Source organism: Falco naumanni, chromosome 11 (assembly GCF_017639655.2).
Source record: "Falco naumanni isolate bFalNau1 chromosome 11, bFalNau1.pat, whole genome shotgun sequence".
In the NCBI taxonomy this organism is placed as follows: Eukaryota; Metazoa; Chordata; class Aves; order Falconiformes; family Falconidae; genus Falco; species Falco naumanni.
Genome location: NC_054064.1, coordinates 13,786,910 through 13,807,359, shown reverse-complemented (window position 1 = coordinate 13,807,359; position 20,450 = coordinate 13,786,910). Strand labels below are relative to the sequence as shown.

Below are 20,450 nucleotides of genomic sequence, written 5' to 3'. Positions count from 1 at the left end.
TGTTTGGCTAAACATTCTCATCTCCCCCCTACCCCTGCCCCAGCTAAATCCTCAGTGTGTTTCTTCTAGTCCATTAAAAGTCCTACCAGCTTCTTTCTCTCTTTAACCTGAAATTTGTAGATTTTTACCCTCTATCCTCTCTTTCCTACAAACAAGACAAAGTTATACTTCTAGTTTGCTTTCTTTAGTATTCCTCCCTTACAGCAAGAGCCCAGTCATTATATTTGTTAGATTCCCTTAATATCTTTCCAGGGAGAAAGTCACACAGTCCTGGTCAACAAAGGTAGATACATATTTACAGCGATACACAAACCTATAGCAATTGTACTATTCTATAACATGAACCAAAACTTCTAAATTGTATGTACATTTCCCCAAAGCATACAGAAAGTACATTATTATACTTAGTTATAGTATTAGTGAATTATAAAACTGCTTGATTCATGAGACATTCACATTCTGGTTAAAAGGGGATTCAGTGCAGAGATTCTTACTTGCGTTACAGGCTGTTGTCTTTCATAAGTCTTCAGATCCTGGGATTTGCATGTGTTTAGGCCCAGCCTTGCTTCCAGAGGGAATTGTGCCATCTGTTATGGTAACTCAGGGATCAGAAATCTGCACCCCATCTTGGTAGTCGGCCCAAGTGATCGTGAGATTTTTCTAATTGAGATGCTCCTGAGGACCTGCAGCAATTCCCACTGGTCAGTTGTTGCAGCTTCTTTATGTTGAAAATTAGGAACAAATGAATAGAGGAGGATAGTTATTTTCTTTATTGTTTTTAGAATTCTAGTATGTACCTGACAGTATAGGATAAAGGCACTACCTGCTCTAAAAACTCCCATCTAAAAATGCTGTGTGAGTTCTCATAGGCCAAGCTGATGGCTCTCTACTCATAGCCCGAAAGATCTTATTGCTAAACCAATTTCTACTAGCTGAGGACAATCCTACAGTTCCAAGAATTAGTTTATCTAAATGCTGTTAAGCCTGAGAATATGGGGGTGTGTGTTTTGTTTTTGTTTGGGGTTTTTTGTTATCTTCTGTGACTTAACCTGCTGTAGTTCGATTGAAGCTGTTTCACAGGAGCCAGGTGACTCCTTTGTTGTATGCGCATCTGTCTTAAGGTCACAGTCAGAGTAAAGAAGTGTCTATCTGTACTGCAGTGCTGAGGGGCAGAAAAATCTAGATGTGTGTCTTTGTTCAACAGCCTGCATACACATTTTCCTTTAAAGAGTTATGGAGTAAACAGTGCTGAAGGAAAAGAGGGAAAAAAAATGCTTAATGTTGGTCAGTAAGATATTCGTGTATAATAACTGGTTCTTTCTGTTGGAACAGCTGAGATCAACTAGGATTCTTGTAATATCAAGGCTATGGTTTGAATTTTTGTGGTCTCATATGTTGTCATTTTGTGGAATTATCCTCTCCAATACCTCAGGACAGAGGCCAGGCTGCCTACAGAACCCATTCCAAGATACATACGTTGAGTCAAATATTCCCTTGACAGCTGCAGCATGGTTGTATAGGCATTTGTCTGCTGACAGATGAAAGTGGTGTGGCAAGCTGCTTTGACATCATGAATAGTCATTATATATGCTCACTGGTAATCGGTCTGTTCCTAGCAAAATGACCCTTTCCATATGCAGTGTCTTTAATGACTTTGATTTTTGGCATTGTGGCTAACCCATCATCTCGGCAAGCTTCTCATACACACATGCACATGATTACTTGTTCCTCTATCTAAAAATGCTGGGAAGAATGAGGGCTTCCAGCCAGCATTTGCCTGAAGTTGGCAAGTGTAGCAATGCAGTGGTTGTTCTGGGTTCAGATCCTACTGGGACTTGGTGCCATTTTACTAAGAACAAATTTTTTTGCTTATCTTTTTAGTGTAAGCAGTGCAGCTTAGGCTTACATGAAGTACTCATATTTGCATCAGAAATTCCTTGATGTGTTAACATATGATTTTGTTAAACATAGAGAAATGCTCTTCAAAAGAAATGCAATCATTCCATTAATGTTAGTTTAATAATCTACATGTATGATTCGAGGAGAGTCCCATAAAGTAACAGAAATTGTTTAGCTCAGTAATTGAAGCCATGTCACTATGTTATTGGAAAAAAGTTACGTTTTGCCTAATTCCAAGTAAGAGGAGAAATCTGATCAACCTTAACAATATTCTTGTCCGTTTCAGCTTTGGGCATAGACCAGTTCAGTCATCATTTTTACTTCCTCCATTTTCTATCAGGTCTTAAAAGTATGAGTGAGAGTTCAGTAAACCAAATACAGTTTTTGTGTAGGTGGCACAAATTTCTAGTACATCCTTTCCTAGATGACATATTTTGCTTATATTCTACTGAAAAATTACTTTAAATCATGCTTATATTGTCAAATGATGAACAGCTGACAACTCAAACATTTGTGTTACAGCTCCACAAAATATTTGTCTCAAGTGTTTATGTTGGTAGAAGTCTTCCGTGAACGTGTTTGTAAGTTGCACTAAAGTTTTAATAAGTAAAAGCAAGTAATTAACTTTCCTATCAACACATCTTTTTCACATTGTCTATACTGTTCTCTCTGTACAGACGAAAATGTCTCATGGGCTTGTTATTGTCAGGAACATAGTTCAGAGATGTGTTTCATGCGTTGAAGGTGGCTGCAGTTGGTGAGGATGTTGGTTGCACCACACCCTGTTGATCAGATAAGACAGCAATTAGACGTATGCAAAAAAAAAAATTGCTACACATTTATGTTAAAGATCATACAGAAGTCTTCATAATGTGCAGTATCTAATTTAAGAATAAGAAGTTGCCATAGAATAAGTCATTGTGGTGCAGGTATAAAAGCGAGAACAAATCTAAACTTGCTTGAATGTCTATCCTGATCTGTTATGTTTTGTTCTTTTTTTCTTTTTTTTTTCCTTCTTAATTTTAAGGACTTCATGGGTAATAATAAGTGTAAAAATAAGCTGGTTTTGCTTAGCTTGCTTAAAGCAAATCTATGCATTTGTGTACCCACACGGAAGTGCCTAGATGTTCCAGTGTGAACATAAGAACTCTTCGGAAGAAGGCAATGCTGAAATACATTTAAAAGGAAAGTCCATGTTGGAAATAACTTTTTGTCTCAATACATAATGTACATGACTTGGGCAAAAGGCATCATTTGTTTGGTTTGCATATGTTGAATTTAAGCCCTAGATTTTTAGCTATTGTATATCAGTATTGCTTTGCTGACATCAGTCAGGTTGCTGTAATTCCTACTAGTTGGGAATCATTATGCTTTCTGATACGGAAGTCCAAAAAGTTCAGGAAACTGTGCCATCATAGTTACAGGGTCAAAGAGACAGAATACATTAAGCTAGTATTGCTGCATTAGGCTGTTTAACAGTTTGACCATTTAACAGTTGTGTAAATTGGATGTTTATAATGAGTTTTCAGTCACTGAAGTTGACAACTTGACTTCTACTCATGCCTCCTCTCCTCTTGTCCTCACAGTTCATCGTGGTTCACAGGTGATGTGTAGCAGAAGTGATCATAGAATTGTAGTAACAGGAAGGTTGTTTTAAGGCAGATAAATACATGTAATGTGGCAATGGATAGGATAAAAAGAAATCCTTTGGGGGAGGAAGCATGATTTTTGTGTTCTCAATTCTGCCACAGTCTTCCTGTGTGTCTTAGGATACTTAGCCTTTTGGTGTCTGTGGGGTGGTGGTGGTGTTTTTTTTCTTGCCTGTGAAGTAGGAACGAGTGCTGTTTCGTAGATTTAGAACTTAATTCCATATTGGTTCTGTCTAAAGAGTCATCTGTTTTATTTATCAAGGCTTTGGCTTACAGTCTGTATGGGGGGCACACTCAGCCTACAGCTCTGATTTAGCAAGCAGTGCTGAAAGCAAATCCTGTATGGTTTCTATGAGCAATACCATTAGCGAGCGTATCAGAGTGAATGTGGACCTTTCCAACCTGTGTAACCAGCTTTAAAAAAGATACAGTTACTGCAGTTGACCTCCTGGGAAAAGTGGATGCATTTGTGTTTTTATTCTGTGGCCTGAATAGAAGATATAACAGAATGGGCACTGTTCACTGGACGTGGGAATTCTCCCTTGCTCTTACTCATGTAGAGTAGTAGGGAGGGGAAGGAAAATGGGCTTCACAAACCCAGTATCCAGTTTTGTCATATAAAAAACCTTTTTGATCTGAACTTTGTGCATTTAATATTTCAGAGGGTATTTAGAAGTTTGATAACAGTCCGTAGTAGTGCTAGAGAAAGATAAGGCTCACTATTGTACTAAAACAATGTTGTGGTGCCAAGGCAGTATATTTATGCTTTTTTGTTGCAAGACTAACAGCGCCCATTAAACTTTGTATAATTTGGTATTATACTAAGTAAAGGAAAAAATAAGTATTCATTCTCTAGGTTGCCTTAAAAAACGCTTTAAGCTTAATATGCAACTACATTGCAAACCAGTCCATTATCGTGATGCATTGCTTCTCAACAGCTGGGAGTAATACAGTGTGGTGAAATTACTAGTGTGGTGGAGGCCAAGACATTTTGTGTGGAATAGAAAAGATACTCATTTTTTCCCTGCTGTAATCAGCCATTATTTTGCCAATATGTTTTCTAATGTGTCTTGCAGAGTTTCATGATAATTTTTCAAAGCTGGATGAAAATTTCTGTTCCATAGTTGTGGTCGGTCAATTTTTAGCATGCATAAAAGAAGCATCATGGCCCAGTTTTCCTTCAAGCTTGTGAAGTCGGAGTTGCAAGGAGTAGGACAAACCCTCAGTAAGCTTGGGGACCTAATGGGGAGTTGCAAACTCTTTGTTTATTGCACCTGGCACTTAAATCTTCTTCACAGGGGCCAAACCACTCATTTCCTCAAGCAGATAAGGAGGATGCTTTCTCTCCAGAGTCAAAGCTTTGTGGCTTTGTAAATAAGTCGGTATAAATGTATATTGTAAAGTGTACTTTCTAGAGGGATTGCAGCTAGCACATTGCAAACAACTATTTCTGAAGACCTAAACTTCAGCAGTAGTTAAACTGGTCAAGTTAAAATGAAGTATGGACTTTAAAACCACCTGTTATCACAACAGCTAAGACATGAATTGTGCCTGAATCATCTGAAACAGGATTTTTAAGCACACTAAACAGGCCTTAAATTGAAAATAAATGCTTCTCCCCCTCCTCCCCAGCCTTTTCAAAAGCATTCTGGTGGTTTTGAGACCTGTGGCACAAACTCTGGGGCATCTACCTGTGTTGGAGCTCTGTAAGAGGAAATATAAAGAAACGTCCCCCCCTGTGTCTGTTGTGTCTTTCCCTCAAGTTGTTTCAAGGCAATGAGTTGGGACCCTTCTACACATGTTTCTCAATGTGTAGGTTTTTGTTTCTCCTGCTGATGTGATCGTTTCATGGATCTTGTTTGATGTACGTAGTCACAAGTGTGGGTCTGTCAAATAAGGCCCAGGAGCTAACCAGACTTTTGTTTTCTTGTCCATCATTTTCTTACTCTTAGGAATTGATCCAGCAGATGTAAATGTGGAAATAATTCTGCCTAATCTCCTGCTTTAAGACAGTCTTTCCCAGACTTGGACAGTGCAGAGCAACTGTGTTAATCTTCCATCAAGCAAATGGAAGCAATTCTCTAGAGTAGAATCCATTGATTGACTGTTGAAATGTAAACTCTATTTTTCAGGAAATTCCAGTGATTTAAATTCATGTTTCCACCGTGCATTGAAATAAGATTTTTAATACAGTCAGGCTGTGCAATTGTTTTCATATTTATTGTGTTTTATATTGTAATATAATACAAAAGTCAAAAGACTTTTAACTTTCATGTGTTAGACTGTAACTAAAAACAAAGCAATGGAGTTGAAATGAAAGGTTCTAACTTACCAAAACTAAATATGTGGATTTAATGAAAATGAAATGTTTTATTTGTATTCCCTTAAAAAAAAATTTAAAAATTAAGAAAATGCTGGTTTCACAAAAACATTTAAATTCTAATTTTTGTTTCTCCTATGTCTGGGGAAATGTTTACTTTCTTGGCCTTTGTGTGACATCACCCTAAACACAGAAATGCCATAATACTGATTTTAGGAGGAGTGACTCAGATGACACTTAAGACAAAACATAACTGACCTGAAATTTCTGGATGCGAAATCTAACAACAATCTTGTTATCAGTGAATGCAGTGAGACTATGAAACAGACTTAGAAGCCTCCTATGAGAAGTATGCTAGAAGCAAACCATCTTAGATTATATTGTAGGGGGGAAAAAAATGGAAGTTTTCTGTGTAGATAGACAAGTTTAATAAGCCCTTTTGTATTTCACATCTGTGAATTTTGTTTTATTACAGGTTTAAATAAAAGCTTTATTCTTCAAGGGCAATAGCAGCATGTTTTTTGTAACTCCTTGGCTTTCAACAATAGACTATAATATTTTTGTTCACCATTGTGTTAAAACTGCAAGTGTTTTTCTGACTTCTTTGGCATAATGATTTATTAGTGTTGACACTCTAGGGTTGTTTGTCAGTAGAAGTCAAAAGCTCAGGTTTCGCTCCGTCTGGCAGATTACATACAAATTATGCAAATTGCTATAGTGCAGGTTACAACGTGATTATGTTCTACATCTTGAACAGTGATAATTTCTGTATGGGAAAGCTGTCTAGCATTTTAGTTGCTAATGTATTTTTCTTTCTTTTTGTATTCTATGAAAGAAACCACGTTAAAAAGTGATAGATAGTATGTGTGCAGGTTTTGCTGCTGTGCAGCTTATCTGCTTATGCTGCTGAAATATGTGAAAGCAACGTAGCAGTCAGATTTGGTTATATTTATATGGTTAGTGGCTTTTCTAATGCAAAACTGGTGTGGGGTTTTTTTCAGGGCTTTAACAACCTGTTTATAATAATTAGCAATAAATTGTAACTTAACTTACAGACTATCATAGAAGACTAGGAAAATTTACTTCCCGCACCCCCCCCCCCCCCCCCCCCGTAAATCTCACCTACAAATTCAAAATATTCTGTAATCTTATAGCTTGTATTTTTATACACCAATTTATAGTCTAGTTGAGTTATGTATTTTTTTTATACATAAAACATTTGCATTTTAGGGATAAGTACTTGGTTAGCACGTTTTTCTCTAACATTTTCATCAGCTTTCACTTCAAGTGAAATTCACATCTCTGTTGCATTGATAAGTGCTTTTTATGTGTCTGTATTACAGCTCCACATAGTTACCTACTGACCTCAAGAAAGTGGCAGTTCTAAATGTGGAATGACAGCAATTTCAGAGCAGAAATTGTTCCTTTGACATCAAATGGCTGAAATTACCCAACGACTTATTTTTTTCTGAAAAAATAACCAGATAACTTTGAGCTTAATTCCTTTCTTTTTTTTGCTATAGATATTTGTGTGCATGTAGCACATGCATATACATTATATAGAACTGGCCAGCACAAATACTGGATTAACAACAGTGATTGGACTTGTGGGTTCACACACCTTCAGACAGACTTTCTATCTGCAGATCAAGACAAAGATCACATACTGAAGAAACAAGTCTGATTTGTAGTCCACAGACTCTGCAGCCTAAGGAGACCCCTACTAGCCTGATCACAGTTGGTTTCCCTGTTAACGGTATTTAGCACAGAATAAAGACCAAATGTTCAAAGATGCGTCAGGGTTGAGGTGTGGTGGCAGGCCGGTGTGGGGAGTTGTGCTTTATTGTTTCTGGAGTATGAAGGAAGACATCTGATTTCAGGACTGTAAACAATTTATGCACATACATGCACACCTAAGACTTATTCTAAAACATAACCTTCATATCACCTATGTACCATTTAATGTCATTTGCATGTCAACAGGAGCTGAGACATCTAGCTACATTTTTAAGCTTCTTGGTTCTGGTTAAATACTGCTCACTTAACTGAAGTTTTTAGCTGAGTTTTATGTAACATTTTGTAGTGATCTAACAGAAATATAAGCAGTGCTACGTAATTCATTTGGGCTGCGTGTCCTTGTGTTGTATTGCTCACACCTTATTAGTCTTCAGCAAATGTTCCACTTCAGTTTTGGCAAGCTGCTTAGAACACCATTTCCTTCTTTTCATTCTGGTGAAGTCCAATTGTTCTTTGCTTATACTACGTTAGCCTTTCCCAGAATTTAGCCTGGAGTTTTTATACACCGGGGAGTTTCCAGTGTGTTTAGATTATAAAATGATTTCCTAGTGTAACTGTGACAGAACCATGCTTTCAGATAATACCGTCAACCTAGATTTTGGTGCTGTTTTTCTGTTTCTTCGCAGTATTTCACTAGACAGAAATGATGCGTAAAATCATGTTGTCTCTTGAAAGGGATATTTTTCAAATCATCTTCCCAAATAGAATTTTCCCAAAAACTTTTCCTGTTCTATTTCTCATTAGGTTTGTGTAGATCAATTGGTGTAAGCAACTTCCTTATCAGTCATCTTGAACAACTAAAGGAAGACTGTGTGATTACTCCACATGTTAATCAGGTGAGTGAATAAGTATATTCAAAGTGTCTGGGTTGGGGTTTTTGCTTTTGGGTTTTTTGGTTAATAATCTTCTCCCCACCCCTATACTTGAAAGACTACGCCCAGACTAACCTTAGTCATACATTTTCTTCTCTTTCATTTCAATATACATATTGAAAACCATTCAGAAAGATGACCTGAGGTGGGGGGTGGGGGAAAGTCCTTTCTTTTCCCCAGCTTCTCCCAGGCTACTTGTTTGTGGCTGCTTTTAAGGCAAAAACAAATGGTCCATGTGCCAGGTTTTGACCATAAAACAGTTAAGAAATAAAATTCAAGGAGCACTGAATATTTAGCATCTCCAGAGTAAACAAGGTTTTGGAGAGCCTGTGTTCAAATGCTATATACAATTCCTCTGAGCAACACTCACGTGATTACATATCTCTTCAAGTGTGCTTTTCCCTTCCTCCCCCCTTAATTCACGTTCATATTTCAAGATCACATGAAATTCAGTGCAAAATTCTGGCAAAAATTTTTTGCTGCCCTAGGCAGAAAAATGGCCACCTACATAATGGCAGACTTCCACGATACTGACAACTATTCCCTTGTAGTTTTCTGCCCACAGCTGTGCTGGAAGTTCATGCTCCCATTCCTACCTGCTCCTGTCAGTGAAAGTGTGCTTATGCTAACACAGAACTGGGAACTGGAATATATAAAGTGCAGGCACATGATTTTCCCCTTTGTACAGGTGGTGAAGATTTCTGGCAGCTGGTTATGGTTTAATGTCATAAACAGCCACAAAAAGGTTACTCAGTATGTGACTGTCAGAATCTAAAATCTATTTTTGCTGTCCACTAGACTAAAGGTTACTAAAGGACAATTAGGAGTAATGTTAAATTAACATAAAACTATATAAAATATTTAAATTCAGTTATTCAAAATAAGCTATTGATATATATATCTTAAGATGGGCAGGTTGATGACTGTTTAAGAATTGGTAAGTTTTCCAAGGGTCAGTTATGTCTCCTTTTCAGAAATACACATCTGCAAAGTCTTGCTGGAGTTTGGCATAAGTTGTTGCTGTCTGTTAAATGAGAATAGCCTTTCAATGTTCTACTGAATCACTGCAAGGAAAAAAAATGAAATCTTTGATTTTTTTGAATTTCCCCTTACCCACAATGTCAAAATGTTACTGGTCTTACTGTGTCAGTCATGTTAATGGAGAAAAGTTTTTTTTTCTTGGTACTGTTTGACAGCATCTCATTGTCTGTGGCTGAAAAAGAGGAGACAAAAAGCTGGGACAGTAGTGATATGGAGGGGTGGGAGGGTGCCCCTGCTATATTCAAGTAGTACTTTCATTAAGGTGATGCACAGCATTGTTCCAAATCAAAAACAAAAAAAAAAAACCAATAAAATATCCATGCCACTGCAAACTGCTCTGCTCTGAACAGTTTTGTTGTAGCATTAATTTACATGTTTCAGAGTTACGGGAAACTTGTAAACCATAGTTCAGGTAATACTGAAAGGAGTATTAATTCTGTTTTTTGCTTATTGTTGGAGAGTTGCTGAGTCTAATGGTGAGATTACTTAAGCATTATGAAATAACTAATGAGTTCCTAAATTTAAATTGGGAATGAAAGTGCTATACTGAATTCTTATTTCACTATCCAGAATTTATAATACAAAAGATCTTTGCTATATTCATGCATAAAGTAGTGTACGCTTTCAATGAACTTATTTCTAAACACTTGCAAATAATCATTGTATACAAAGTCTAAATATTTAAGAAAATAGTGGAGGAAAACCACTTCCCTCTTTGTGTTAAATTTGCATAAAGGATTTAGGGTTCCCTAAGAATTCCAGCAGTGCTTATGATGTTAAAACTTGGAAGTTATTTTTTCTGTGAAGAGGAGGAAGTAGGAGGACAGGAGAAAGAAGGTTCTTTATTAGACTTCTATGGTCTTTGCAAACCAGATAGTAAATAATGCTTCTGTTTTACAAACGAGATTGCAAGTACAGCCTCTCTTCTTGGTTCCTGGAAAAACCAGTGTCATTGTGGCTTTTAATATAGTAGGAAGGGCCTGTCTTTTCAAGAATATAGTATTGTTAAGGTATTCAGTAGTAAGCACCTTTTAAAATCACAATCTACTATTGAAAGTACTCGTAAACACTGTGTAATATGATGATAAATATTTTATTCTAGCATCATGTAGAATGAAACCTATAACACAGAAGTTATAGGTTTATATTCTAGAGTCTGTAGTTGACTTCGCAGTAGTAAGTTTGGGTTTATGCTCAAGGAAGTCTTTGAAGTGTCTTTGAAGGCACTTCGGCATTAGGAAAAAAATTTACATTTTACAAGAACTTTATACGTGTTTCATTTAATGAAGTGATATGTTGAAACCAAATATAAAGTGTTCTTCTCTGAACTCCATATGGGAATGCTCATCAGTACTTTTTTCTACTTTTATAGAAGCACAAATCAATGTGTAATGACCTCTGAGAGACTTAGTAATGTTGTTAACATTGTCATTAATATTGAGCCATTATGTAAATCTGTACAAGTAGAAATTTATTTTAGTGTTTTGCGGCATTGGAAAATGAACTCCTTGTACATGAACTCACCTGAACGGTTCCTCTATAGAGAAAACATTTCTGGGCTTATATTTCAGTTTTATAGAGATAAATAACTGTAAGACTGTGCATTTCCATTGAGAAACTGTCTGAAGTCCAGATGCAGGAAAATCTTACCAGGTGAAAAGAACCCCCGGCAGGGTGGAAAGAGTTAAGGCTTTTGTATATCATCATCCAAGGCATGACTTTCTAGGTCTGTGTCAGGATTGTTATTAGGCTCAACTTCTCCCCATTGCACTATGATCGATGTAAAAATTGGTGTTTGCCTGGAGTTCCCCCGTGGCTAACCAAGTAGTAGCTGTGAAGAGTTCTGTAATGTGAACTGCGAAATGTTTTATTAAACAAATATCAGGTTTTACGCATAAATCATTCAGGGTAGAGTGCCAGAAAAGATCAAGATCTTCCTCTATCACCATATGACAGACAGCCCTTGCCTGAGAAAAGTTTTGTGACTAAAATAGCAAGGGTGGGGCAAGCCAGGAAGTGGGAATTATTATTTTGAGGGGAAGCACATGCTGGCCACTCACCCTATGCCTCTTCTAGCTCAGGATGCTAGTCCCTTGCATTCAGATGCTGCTTAGAACCTTCCAGAAAGTTTTCACAAGGAAAATAAATTCACAAGTGCTTATTTCATTTTATGCATTTGATTATTTTAGCAGTATATTTAAGAAGCAAAATACTTGCTGCTACCAGCACACAACTGCATGTGTCAAAATTCAGTTCACAAAATTTGGAAGTCTCTTGATTCAGTGAAGGGTACAAAGTGTAATCTTCCCAGGTGGGAAGTAGTTGTTGCTGTGTATTCTGCCTATGAAGCAGGCAGGTGACATTTTGGCATGCTGTTCTCAGTTTAAATACTTTTGGTGTAACCTGGAACTGTGGTGCCTAGAAATCTTACTAGACCAGCAGGTAAATTCTGCTTGCAGTTATATTTGTCATAAATGTTGAATAAGTCACCTGATGCCGTAGGGGTACTGCAGGTTTTTCGGCATTTGATCCTAAATGCATTATTCTTTATTAGATAATTTTTAATGTAATTTATTACACTTAAGCAACATCAGTAGGTGTTCTTTACACTATTAACTATCATAATAATCAAGTAATATACCCTCCTTGTTTGTTCTTTTTTCCTCCTCGTAATTTTGCATAAAAACAATGAGAACGTTTTCCAGTCAGTCAGCTCGGGTGCAAACAAGTGAATAACTGTATGACTTAAACACTGGTCTTACACATATAAACATGAAATACAAAGGCTACTCAAAGGTCAAGAAACATCAAAGGTTGAAGACATGGATGTCTGCTGCTTGAACCTTGTTCCCAAGTCCACCTAGTAATTTAGATCATAGCAGCTTTAGGCTGACTCAGCCCAGCCTTCGAGGGGCCCGGTTTTTTTTTTTTTTCTTAGCACATATTGAATGACTGCCAGCCTATTGTTCCCGACTATTATTGTCTGAAAAGACAACATGTACTAAAGATGAGAAACAGGAAATGTTCATTTTTCCTCTTTGTGGCAGAAGAAATTTTCCAGATTCCATGTGTTGAGGTAATTGTTCAGAAGAGTATTTTTCTTCAAAATGCGCAAGACTTGGATCACTGGAACAATGGTGACGACCAGTCACAAAAATACATCACATGATTATGTATTTTATAAAAGAAAACACTACCCATTTTCATCTGAATGCAGAGGAAGGTATGCTTCTTACAATGTATAAGCCGTGAAATACTTATTTAAATAACATGAAGGAATATTACAGAGGTTCTTCTGCCTTTTGTTACATGCTAGAATACATGCCTCTTCTGAGACCCTTATTTTCCAGTAACTTCTGTTTCCTTTTTGCTTTCAGCAACTATGTCTCTGTAGCTTGTTACTTTTCCTCTTTTAACTGGGTCTTGGCAACTTGTGATCTTCCTTCCTACAAAGGGTCTCCTTCACACTTCATTCCACAGTCTGATTGCTTCCCTGCATAAGCTGTTGGTGACACCACACACAGAATACAGGATTTTCCATGTACAGTCCATGCCAACAGGCTTTGCTTCCAAGGTCAGGCCCTTATCCTGAGCAAATTGTTCTGGTTGGTCTCTTGCAAACCCAGTCCCTGCCCAGCCCCCTCCCCTTGCCTGTGCAACTCATAGTAAAGAGACAGGAATGGAAGTAGATTTGAGGAAGAGAAGGCAGTCTCAAATCACCAGTAAAAATAACCTGATATCTGCTTCTGCTATGCATTTGCGTATATTTCTCAATCATAGAGCAGAGCAAGCGTGCAAGTCCAACTGCAGGTAATGCAGACAACTGCTCCATGTACCTTACTTCTCAGAGAAACATAAAATAGGTAGTAAATTATTGTGCCAGTTAATGGCAGAATGGCTTGTGGATTAATATCCTTCATGTATCTTTGATAACTTACATCTGTCTCTCTCACAAAGGCATGATTTCACTCATCTTGTATTTCTAAAATGAGAGAAAACATAAATAAAATATTTATCAGTGATGTTTTCTACTAAATGTTCTCTCAAGATTTTTTCTAAAAGTTTATTTTTCTTCCAGGTTGAATATCACCCTTTCCAAAGACCTCAAGAGCTGGTTGATTATTGTAGGAGCAGAAATATTGTTTTTGAAGGCTACTGTCCTTTAGCCAAAGGTGAAGCACTCACTCATCCTAGCATCACTCAGCTGGCAAAGAAATATGGCAGAACTCCAGCACAGATTTGCATACGCTGGAGTATACAGGTAATGGAGGGTGGTAATAAAAGTGTGTCTCCTCTTTCAGGAAAAAAATAGAAATAGTTTGGGTATTCTGCATCAAACCAGAACTTACACAGAACGTATTTTTGCTTTCAGTGTTTTACTAACTGCGCAGTACTGGAAATTTGGAATGTAGTACACAAACCATGACAGTATTTTAAATATGCACAAAATCTGGTTGTAGAGAATTACAAGAACCACCAATAAAAGAGAGTTTTCAAACTAAACATCACAAGCAGTATGGGGCATCATTCCATTTCTGTCGCTCAGAAAGCAGTGAAGTAGTATAGTAAGTTGACATAAACAACATAATCTGTGTTGGAATTGAATGCAGTGTATATAACAGCAATTAAAAACGGTTTATAGAAACGTCACTGTCCTCTGAAAAATGAAACTAAAATTTTGGAAGACAGGATAAATGTCTTGAAATGTTTTGAAGAGAGATAATTCTCTTTGAAACTATGTAAATTTTAATTATGAGAAGCATTATGTTTTTCAGAATGGGATTGTCACTATTCCAAAGTCCACAAAAGCAGAAAGGATACAGGAAAACTGCAAGGTAAGATTTGGTTATGCACTCAAGTCTGACCAACATCCGAATTACTGCTTTTAATATTTCGGTTTGCCTGCTTGTTTTCCTATACCAGTTCTACACTGAGCAACTCGGTTAAAATTGGCAAATTATAGTACCATAAAATTACTACAATAAATTACAAAACTGTAGTTCACAAATGCCAGAAACCAACTGGAGAGCTAATCACTGTGTATTTAAAAAAAAACAAAAAAACAAAACAAAAAAAAAAAACCAAAACAAAAAACGTAGAAAGACCTTTCATACATAGTTGATTTTTATTAATAATAATTTTATTGATTGATTGCAGAACATTCTTACCTGGTTATAGTTATGCCTTTTTTGCGATAGGCACATAGGTCAAATGGAAAGAGTCCGTATGCTATGCATGACACTGTATGAAAACCATAAAACTCTCTTGGGGATATCTGAGATAGAGACCAAAGGAAATTGTACTCCTGCCAGAGCTAACTTTTCCCCTACCTTCTCCTTTCTACTTGGTTTCCAGAGAAAGAAGGTCTCAGCATGAAGGCAACGGACAAAGAGAAGTGGGGAACAAATGAGGATTGGCAGTGTGCTTTCTGCCCCCTTTCCCCTCCCAATCCTTGTTTTATTTCCTTTTCGTACCAAATGTTTTTAATTATTATTTTTTCTCCATTTCCCTAATCTGAAGGTGTTTTCTTTGGGGGAGAAGGAAACCACGACCACCTTATTTCTAGTTTTGTGACTGGTTCTTGGTTTAGCTCTAAAAAGCTTGAGCGCTGAGGTTTGCCTGTAAGGGTCATTCCAGCAGACACTGATTGCTGGATAGTGCAGGATGGGAGGAGCTCATTTGGCAGCAGTTCAGACTCCACAGGATCTTTTTACTGAGTGTGGAGGAGCTCTGATAAAGGCAACAGACGTAGTTAAACCAACTTTAGTTCTGAAATGGTAATGTCTGAATAAGACACCTGCTAAGAAAACTGTCACAATCATTCGTGTAGCAGGTCTCACCACAGAAGCTGGTGGCTGTAAGAACCTACGCATTAAGCTCAGGTTTCCAGAAGGTTTGCAGTCAGGGCACTTAGATACCTCTGGCAGTGACCACACCGAGTGCTGTCCAAACCAGCTTTGATAATACCGTGTCTTGGACCCTTGCCGGAGACCGGAGTGCTACAAAAACATCTTACCAGAGTGTACAAATAAAAATGAGTCACAAAAGGAGCAAAGGACCCAATGGAGCCTGTCAGCTTAATGGAATATTTGCCTGTGGCAAAATATAAGAAAAATTTACAGAAGGAAGAATACAGAAAAATTCTGTGTCACATTTAAATGAATCTTGGTCAGTTTACATAATAGAAACACTCCTGATTCTCTTCTGTTCGTGATGTTAACTATATATGCATTTCCATAGGTGTTTGATTTTACACTAGCAGAAGATGATGTTGATGTTCTGAATGGAATGCATGATGGACGACATGTTTCCTGGGACCCAAGCCTTATTGTGTGAATGAAGGCTTGAGCTTTTTCCTTTGTCAGTGATCAGTGAGTCTCACCATGTAATTTCAATTCAGGGAAGGTTACAGTATGAATATAATTGTAAGATTAACGCCTGGTATTAATCACTGATTTCAAATCCTTAACACAGGTAACAGACAAAAGATATTTTTGAGGGTAGCATTTTCATACAGAGATCTTACGCTTGCATTTCAAATCCTGATCCATAGTTCATTGAAGCCCATGCAAAGCCTCCTGTTTATGCCATTGATCCTGCATCAGGCCATTTAGTCAAAGAGGAGATATCCCTTCTTAAAAATTTTGGGAAAAAATGCTACCTACTAGTGTACATACAACACAGGTGTTAAATACGAAATAATTTTTCAGGTTCTTTGTTAGAAGGATACAAAGTACGAAGAAGAAAAAAATGGGTGAAAAATACATTGATACCATTATTATTAAAGTATTTATACTGTATAATATACTGAAAATCTCCATCAAAAACATAATCTTGCTTTAATAACCAATATCTGAGCACCACCATATGCCTATCACTGCATAATAATAGTATTGACCCAGAGAATTCTATGGCTGTTACTTACTAGCCTGTAGATAGAACTAAGTAGAATTTTTTCCGGAGAACTCCATGTACAAATGAACTATCTGCATGGCTGAGAGCTGAGCAGCAAACCCTAAGAGACAAAGAGGCATCTGTTTGTTACCGATGTTTTTCTCTTGCTGGGAATTCTGGTGATTTTTGTGTAGCGTTTAGTGAGGATTAGTTTCAGTTTTGTTTTGGATTTGTCCAGGAAATCTTATTAAGATTCTATACTCTTCCTCAGATTTTCTTATAAAATATGTGTGTAGATAGATGGGTATGGATACATGCAGTTTACAGATCTGTTTTTGAGAAATATGTCTGCAGAGTCTTATCTGCTGAGTATTCAACTTCTGGTCACATTGGTTTGATATTTTAGGAGTTCCTGTGTCTAGAAAGGTATGGAAAACCTGACTATGATTTATATTGTGTGTGGACTTCCTGAGGCAGTTTTCCCAGTGCTGTTCTGCTTTAGTCATATCATGAAACAAAGCTCCTCGGTTTTTTATGAAGAAGTGACTTACAGGAATCCCATATTCTAGCCTGCGTTGTTTGTCCTCAAAGTAGAGCTTCTATACAGCTTGGCTAAAATACAGACAAAGCTACCTGTTCGGTAACAGCTCCTCAGAATAATTGGCTAGATTTTCCCGGTAAATACTTCTGCAAAAATTTGTCTAGATTTCCTTCTGGAATTGTTAATGTAGTATTTATTATTTTAAAATACAAGATATTGTATGTAGTGCTGTGGTCACCAATACCTGTACAGCGTACTGTTCCAAGAAGGATACACACAGTAATATTGATTTCTAGAGTTTCAAGCGTAGCCTGCAGTTTGGGGTGCTTCAATATCTGGCAATGCCACTTTAGGTGTCAAAGAACAGCTATGTACCTGGCTGGCTTTACCGTTGCAACGAGGGGTTCAATAGTTCCAAAAATTAAGCTCATTTATAAAATCAAGATAATGTTTAGGCTTTTTTCTCTCTGGCTTTTGCAAAAAAATTATAGCAATGACTAAATGAAAATTGGAAAGATTGCCCAGAAATAAACCTTTCTACCAGAGGTCATCAGCTAATCCTGCTTTTGAAAAGTCACTTTATAGAACAATACCTTACCAATACGAAAAAACTGGTTACTGTGCTATTGAGGGACTCCTTGCTGCACAGTGTACCTGAACTCGTAAAACAAGAAGTGAATCATGTGCCCAGTATTCATTTAATGTGGCACTTTGGCAGTGAAGATGCTCACAAACTACAAAAGAGAAGGTAGAGATTTACCTCTAGTTCTCTCCAAAGAAACAGTTCTCACATCAACATACTATTTCCAACACAAATGATGCATACTAAGTGAACCAAATGGTTACATATGCTGGCAGATTCTAGCTTCACTATTACCAGAACAGTTATCCGTTAGGACTAGCTGTGTGGCTGTAAGTCTTCTGTTGGTCAGAACAGCTTTGGTTTTCCTGCACTTGACCACCTCTCTGTTCTGAGCTCAACAGAACTGAACCAGATTTTCTTGCTAATCCCCTACATAGATGACTTCAGGCTACAGTGAGGGTGGCTTCCTAGTTCATTGATGTATTTAATTGTTCCCTCTGTCAAAGAGATTTTGCAATGGTTTTGGGGCCTGTGTCTGCTTTTGCCAGGAAGTCAAGCTGCTGTTTTCTCTCATCTAGGTATGGTATGGAAGCAGTACAATGTGTAATGGAAGGAATGATCAGATAGAAATAGTGTTGCTAAAAAAGCATTCTTCTTGAGCAGTTGTGGCAAATTACAATTTTAATCTGATACTTTCTTTCTTTCCTAACTACATTCAGACTTAGTTGTTGGTTCCAGGACTTCTTTCTGTTGCTTTTTTGGATTATTTTTTTTTTCATCTTTCCTAGCAATTCCTCTGCTACCAGGTATTGGCTTTTAGAACTATGGAAGAGTTAAATTTTAACTATGTACGCAGTCAGGTGTGATTTGAGGCAATATAAGCTTTTTAAGTGCCAGGACTCAGCTGACCCATGCTATCTTTCTCCCAGGTGCGATGTGCGAAACTGCACATCGTGTCATCACCAATGGCTATTGTTTTCTGCTAAGAAGCTATTATTGCCCCAGGAGACTGGAACCCTTTTATCTCCTGTGTGTTTGGGATATACCATTGGAACCTCTTCCTTTGAATATTGTGTTCACGAGTTTTACGCCATGTTAGTTAATTTAGAGTCATTCAGCAAACAGGTTGCAGAGATTCATATTTTATGCTCCTCTTTGTGGCTAAATGGATATTAGGCTTGTGGCAGATAGTTTTCTTTTTAAGCAAAGGCTGCTGAAAAGTAAGTCCACATCACCTCATCTAAATGAATGTTTCTAAAGTGCCAACAACTTTGATCATAGTATAAAGAAATAAGACAACCAGTAAGAAATTAGAAAGTGAACAGTAGTGAGATTTAGGGGTGGCAGTAAGGAGTGATGTTCTGCAGTAGGAGCAGACCTTAGAAGACCAAAGAGATATAGAGGTGCTAAACATACAAAATCAGGACATTTAACTCCATTTTTTTATTTCTTCTTCAGTCAGTTAGCCTGGAGGTGCTCATTTTTTAAGACTTTCTTTTTTTTTTTACCTCAGTGAATCCCTCAAGTGAATTCTTGGAATTATATGCATATTCTTCTCCAGGGCTGAAATTCTTCTTGCCCGTATTCCTGTAAGACAAGCTTTCTCTAGAGGGAAAAATTTCTCACGTTTCTACAATAACCATTTTTAAGGTACAGCAATGCATCCATTTTATCAGTGTAACCCATCATCTTGCCAATAAGAACAGGGAACACACTTGAAAATTGAAGGCACTTTTTCTTCCATATTATGTATGTCTTTTATGGTAGTGACTGATTAGGGCACTCCTTTCTAGTTGAGATCAACTGTTATTTAAAATAAGATACAATTTATCAGTGTTATCTACCTAAATGCAATCAGCTGCCTTTACAGGAGCACTATGACTCTTAATGGAAGGGAACTCCCTTGAGAAAAATAAAGGAAAAAAAAAAATGAACTGAAAGTCAGGAAGGGGGTGAGGCTATTTTCTGTGCAGCCAGGTAGCTTCCTGACTGACACTGAGTGGCTCCCTCTCCTTTTTCTTGCCTGTTTCTGAATTTCATCTTTTATATTACTGGAAATGAAGTCACTTAATGTTTAACAGGAAAATAATGGAAGTGGTTTTGTAAAGTACATATTTCAAGAAATATTTTTTTAATTGGGCTGCAGAGGTGTTTCTACTGCACCTGTCCCCCAATATAATTTTCAAGACATTATTTTCCTGACTAGCATGTGTAATAAAAAAACCTATAATACTAGTAATGTTCACAAATCTACTAAGCCAAGCAGACTGCACAATATTAACTCTTCGTTTTTTGCACAGTGGTTTAACACCAGCTGATAGTGTTTTTAAAACGGCGGTGCTGAACTGTTCTGACAGGAAAGCTGACGTTAACCCCGTGTTTTTGAAAATGGGGATAAAGGTGGAGTAGCTCTTGCTGACACTAATTGAATCCAAGCAGTTAACTCTCTCCATGTTGCCACACCCCTTCTAAAGCTTTGAAGCTTATCTCTGACTATAGTGTATTGGGTAAAAATAACAGATAAGCCAACCTTCTGGCAATTTTTCATGCTGCTGTGCTGGGGGTCTTTTTATATACTTAATCTTTTGGCGCTTTTTGCAGCCTCCATTAAGATGTCTGCACTTTTGGAAGAAAATGTCAAGTATTTGCACTGCCTTGTTGTGAGCCTGTTATATTTATGATATAAATGATGCACCCTTACTATTTGTCTTTATGAATGGCTGCTTATCAATCTGCAGCATCACATAGGACTAGTTACAACTGCCAGGACACTGTAGAATAGTAATGACTTACAAGGGACAAGAGCATGGGAATTGTCTCCAAAACTTCCAACTACTGGTTGCAGGGCGGGAAG

General features: G+C 37.4%; 1 protein-coding gene across 5 annotated transcripts in view; it reads left to right on the top strand.

The window, feature by feature from the left end:
• Positions 1-20,450, top strand: part of LOC121095774 (uncharacterized oxidoreductase ZK1290.5-like) — a 49,744-nt gene that overhangs the window by 27,456 nt on the left and 1,838 nt on the right. For 3 of the 5 annotated variants that reach the window (XR_005830202.1, XM_040611071.1, XM_040611073.1), the window contains exons 4-7: positions 8,410-8,501; positions 13,657-13,839; positions 14,354-14,413; positions 15,819-15,949. Coding sequence is in view for 3 of the 5 variants with exons in the window: in XM_040611071.1 (XP_040467005.1) it covers positions 8,410-8,501; positions 13,657-13,839; positions 14,354-14,413; positions 15,819-15,914 (431 nt within the window). In the remaining 2 variants the exon portion in view is untranslated. The remainder of the gene's footprint in view (positions 1-8,409; positions 8,502-13,656; positions 13,840-14,353; positions 14,414-15,818; positions 15,950-20,450) is intronic. The other 2 variants (XR_005830203.1, XM_040611074.1) reach the window with 1 other exon arrangement.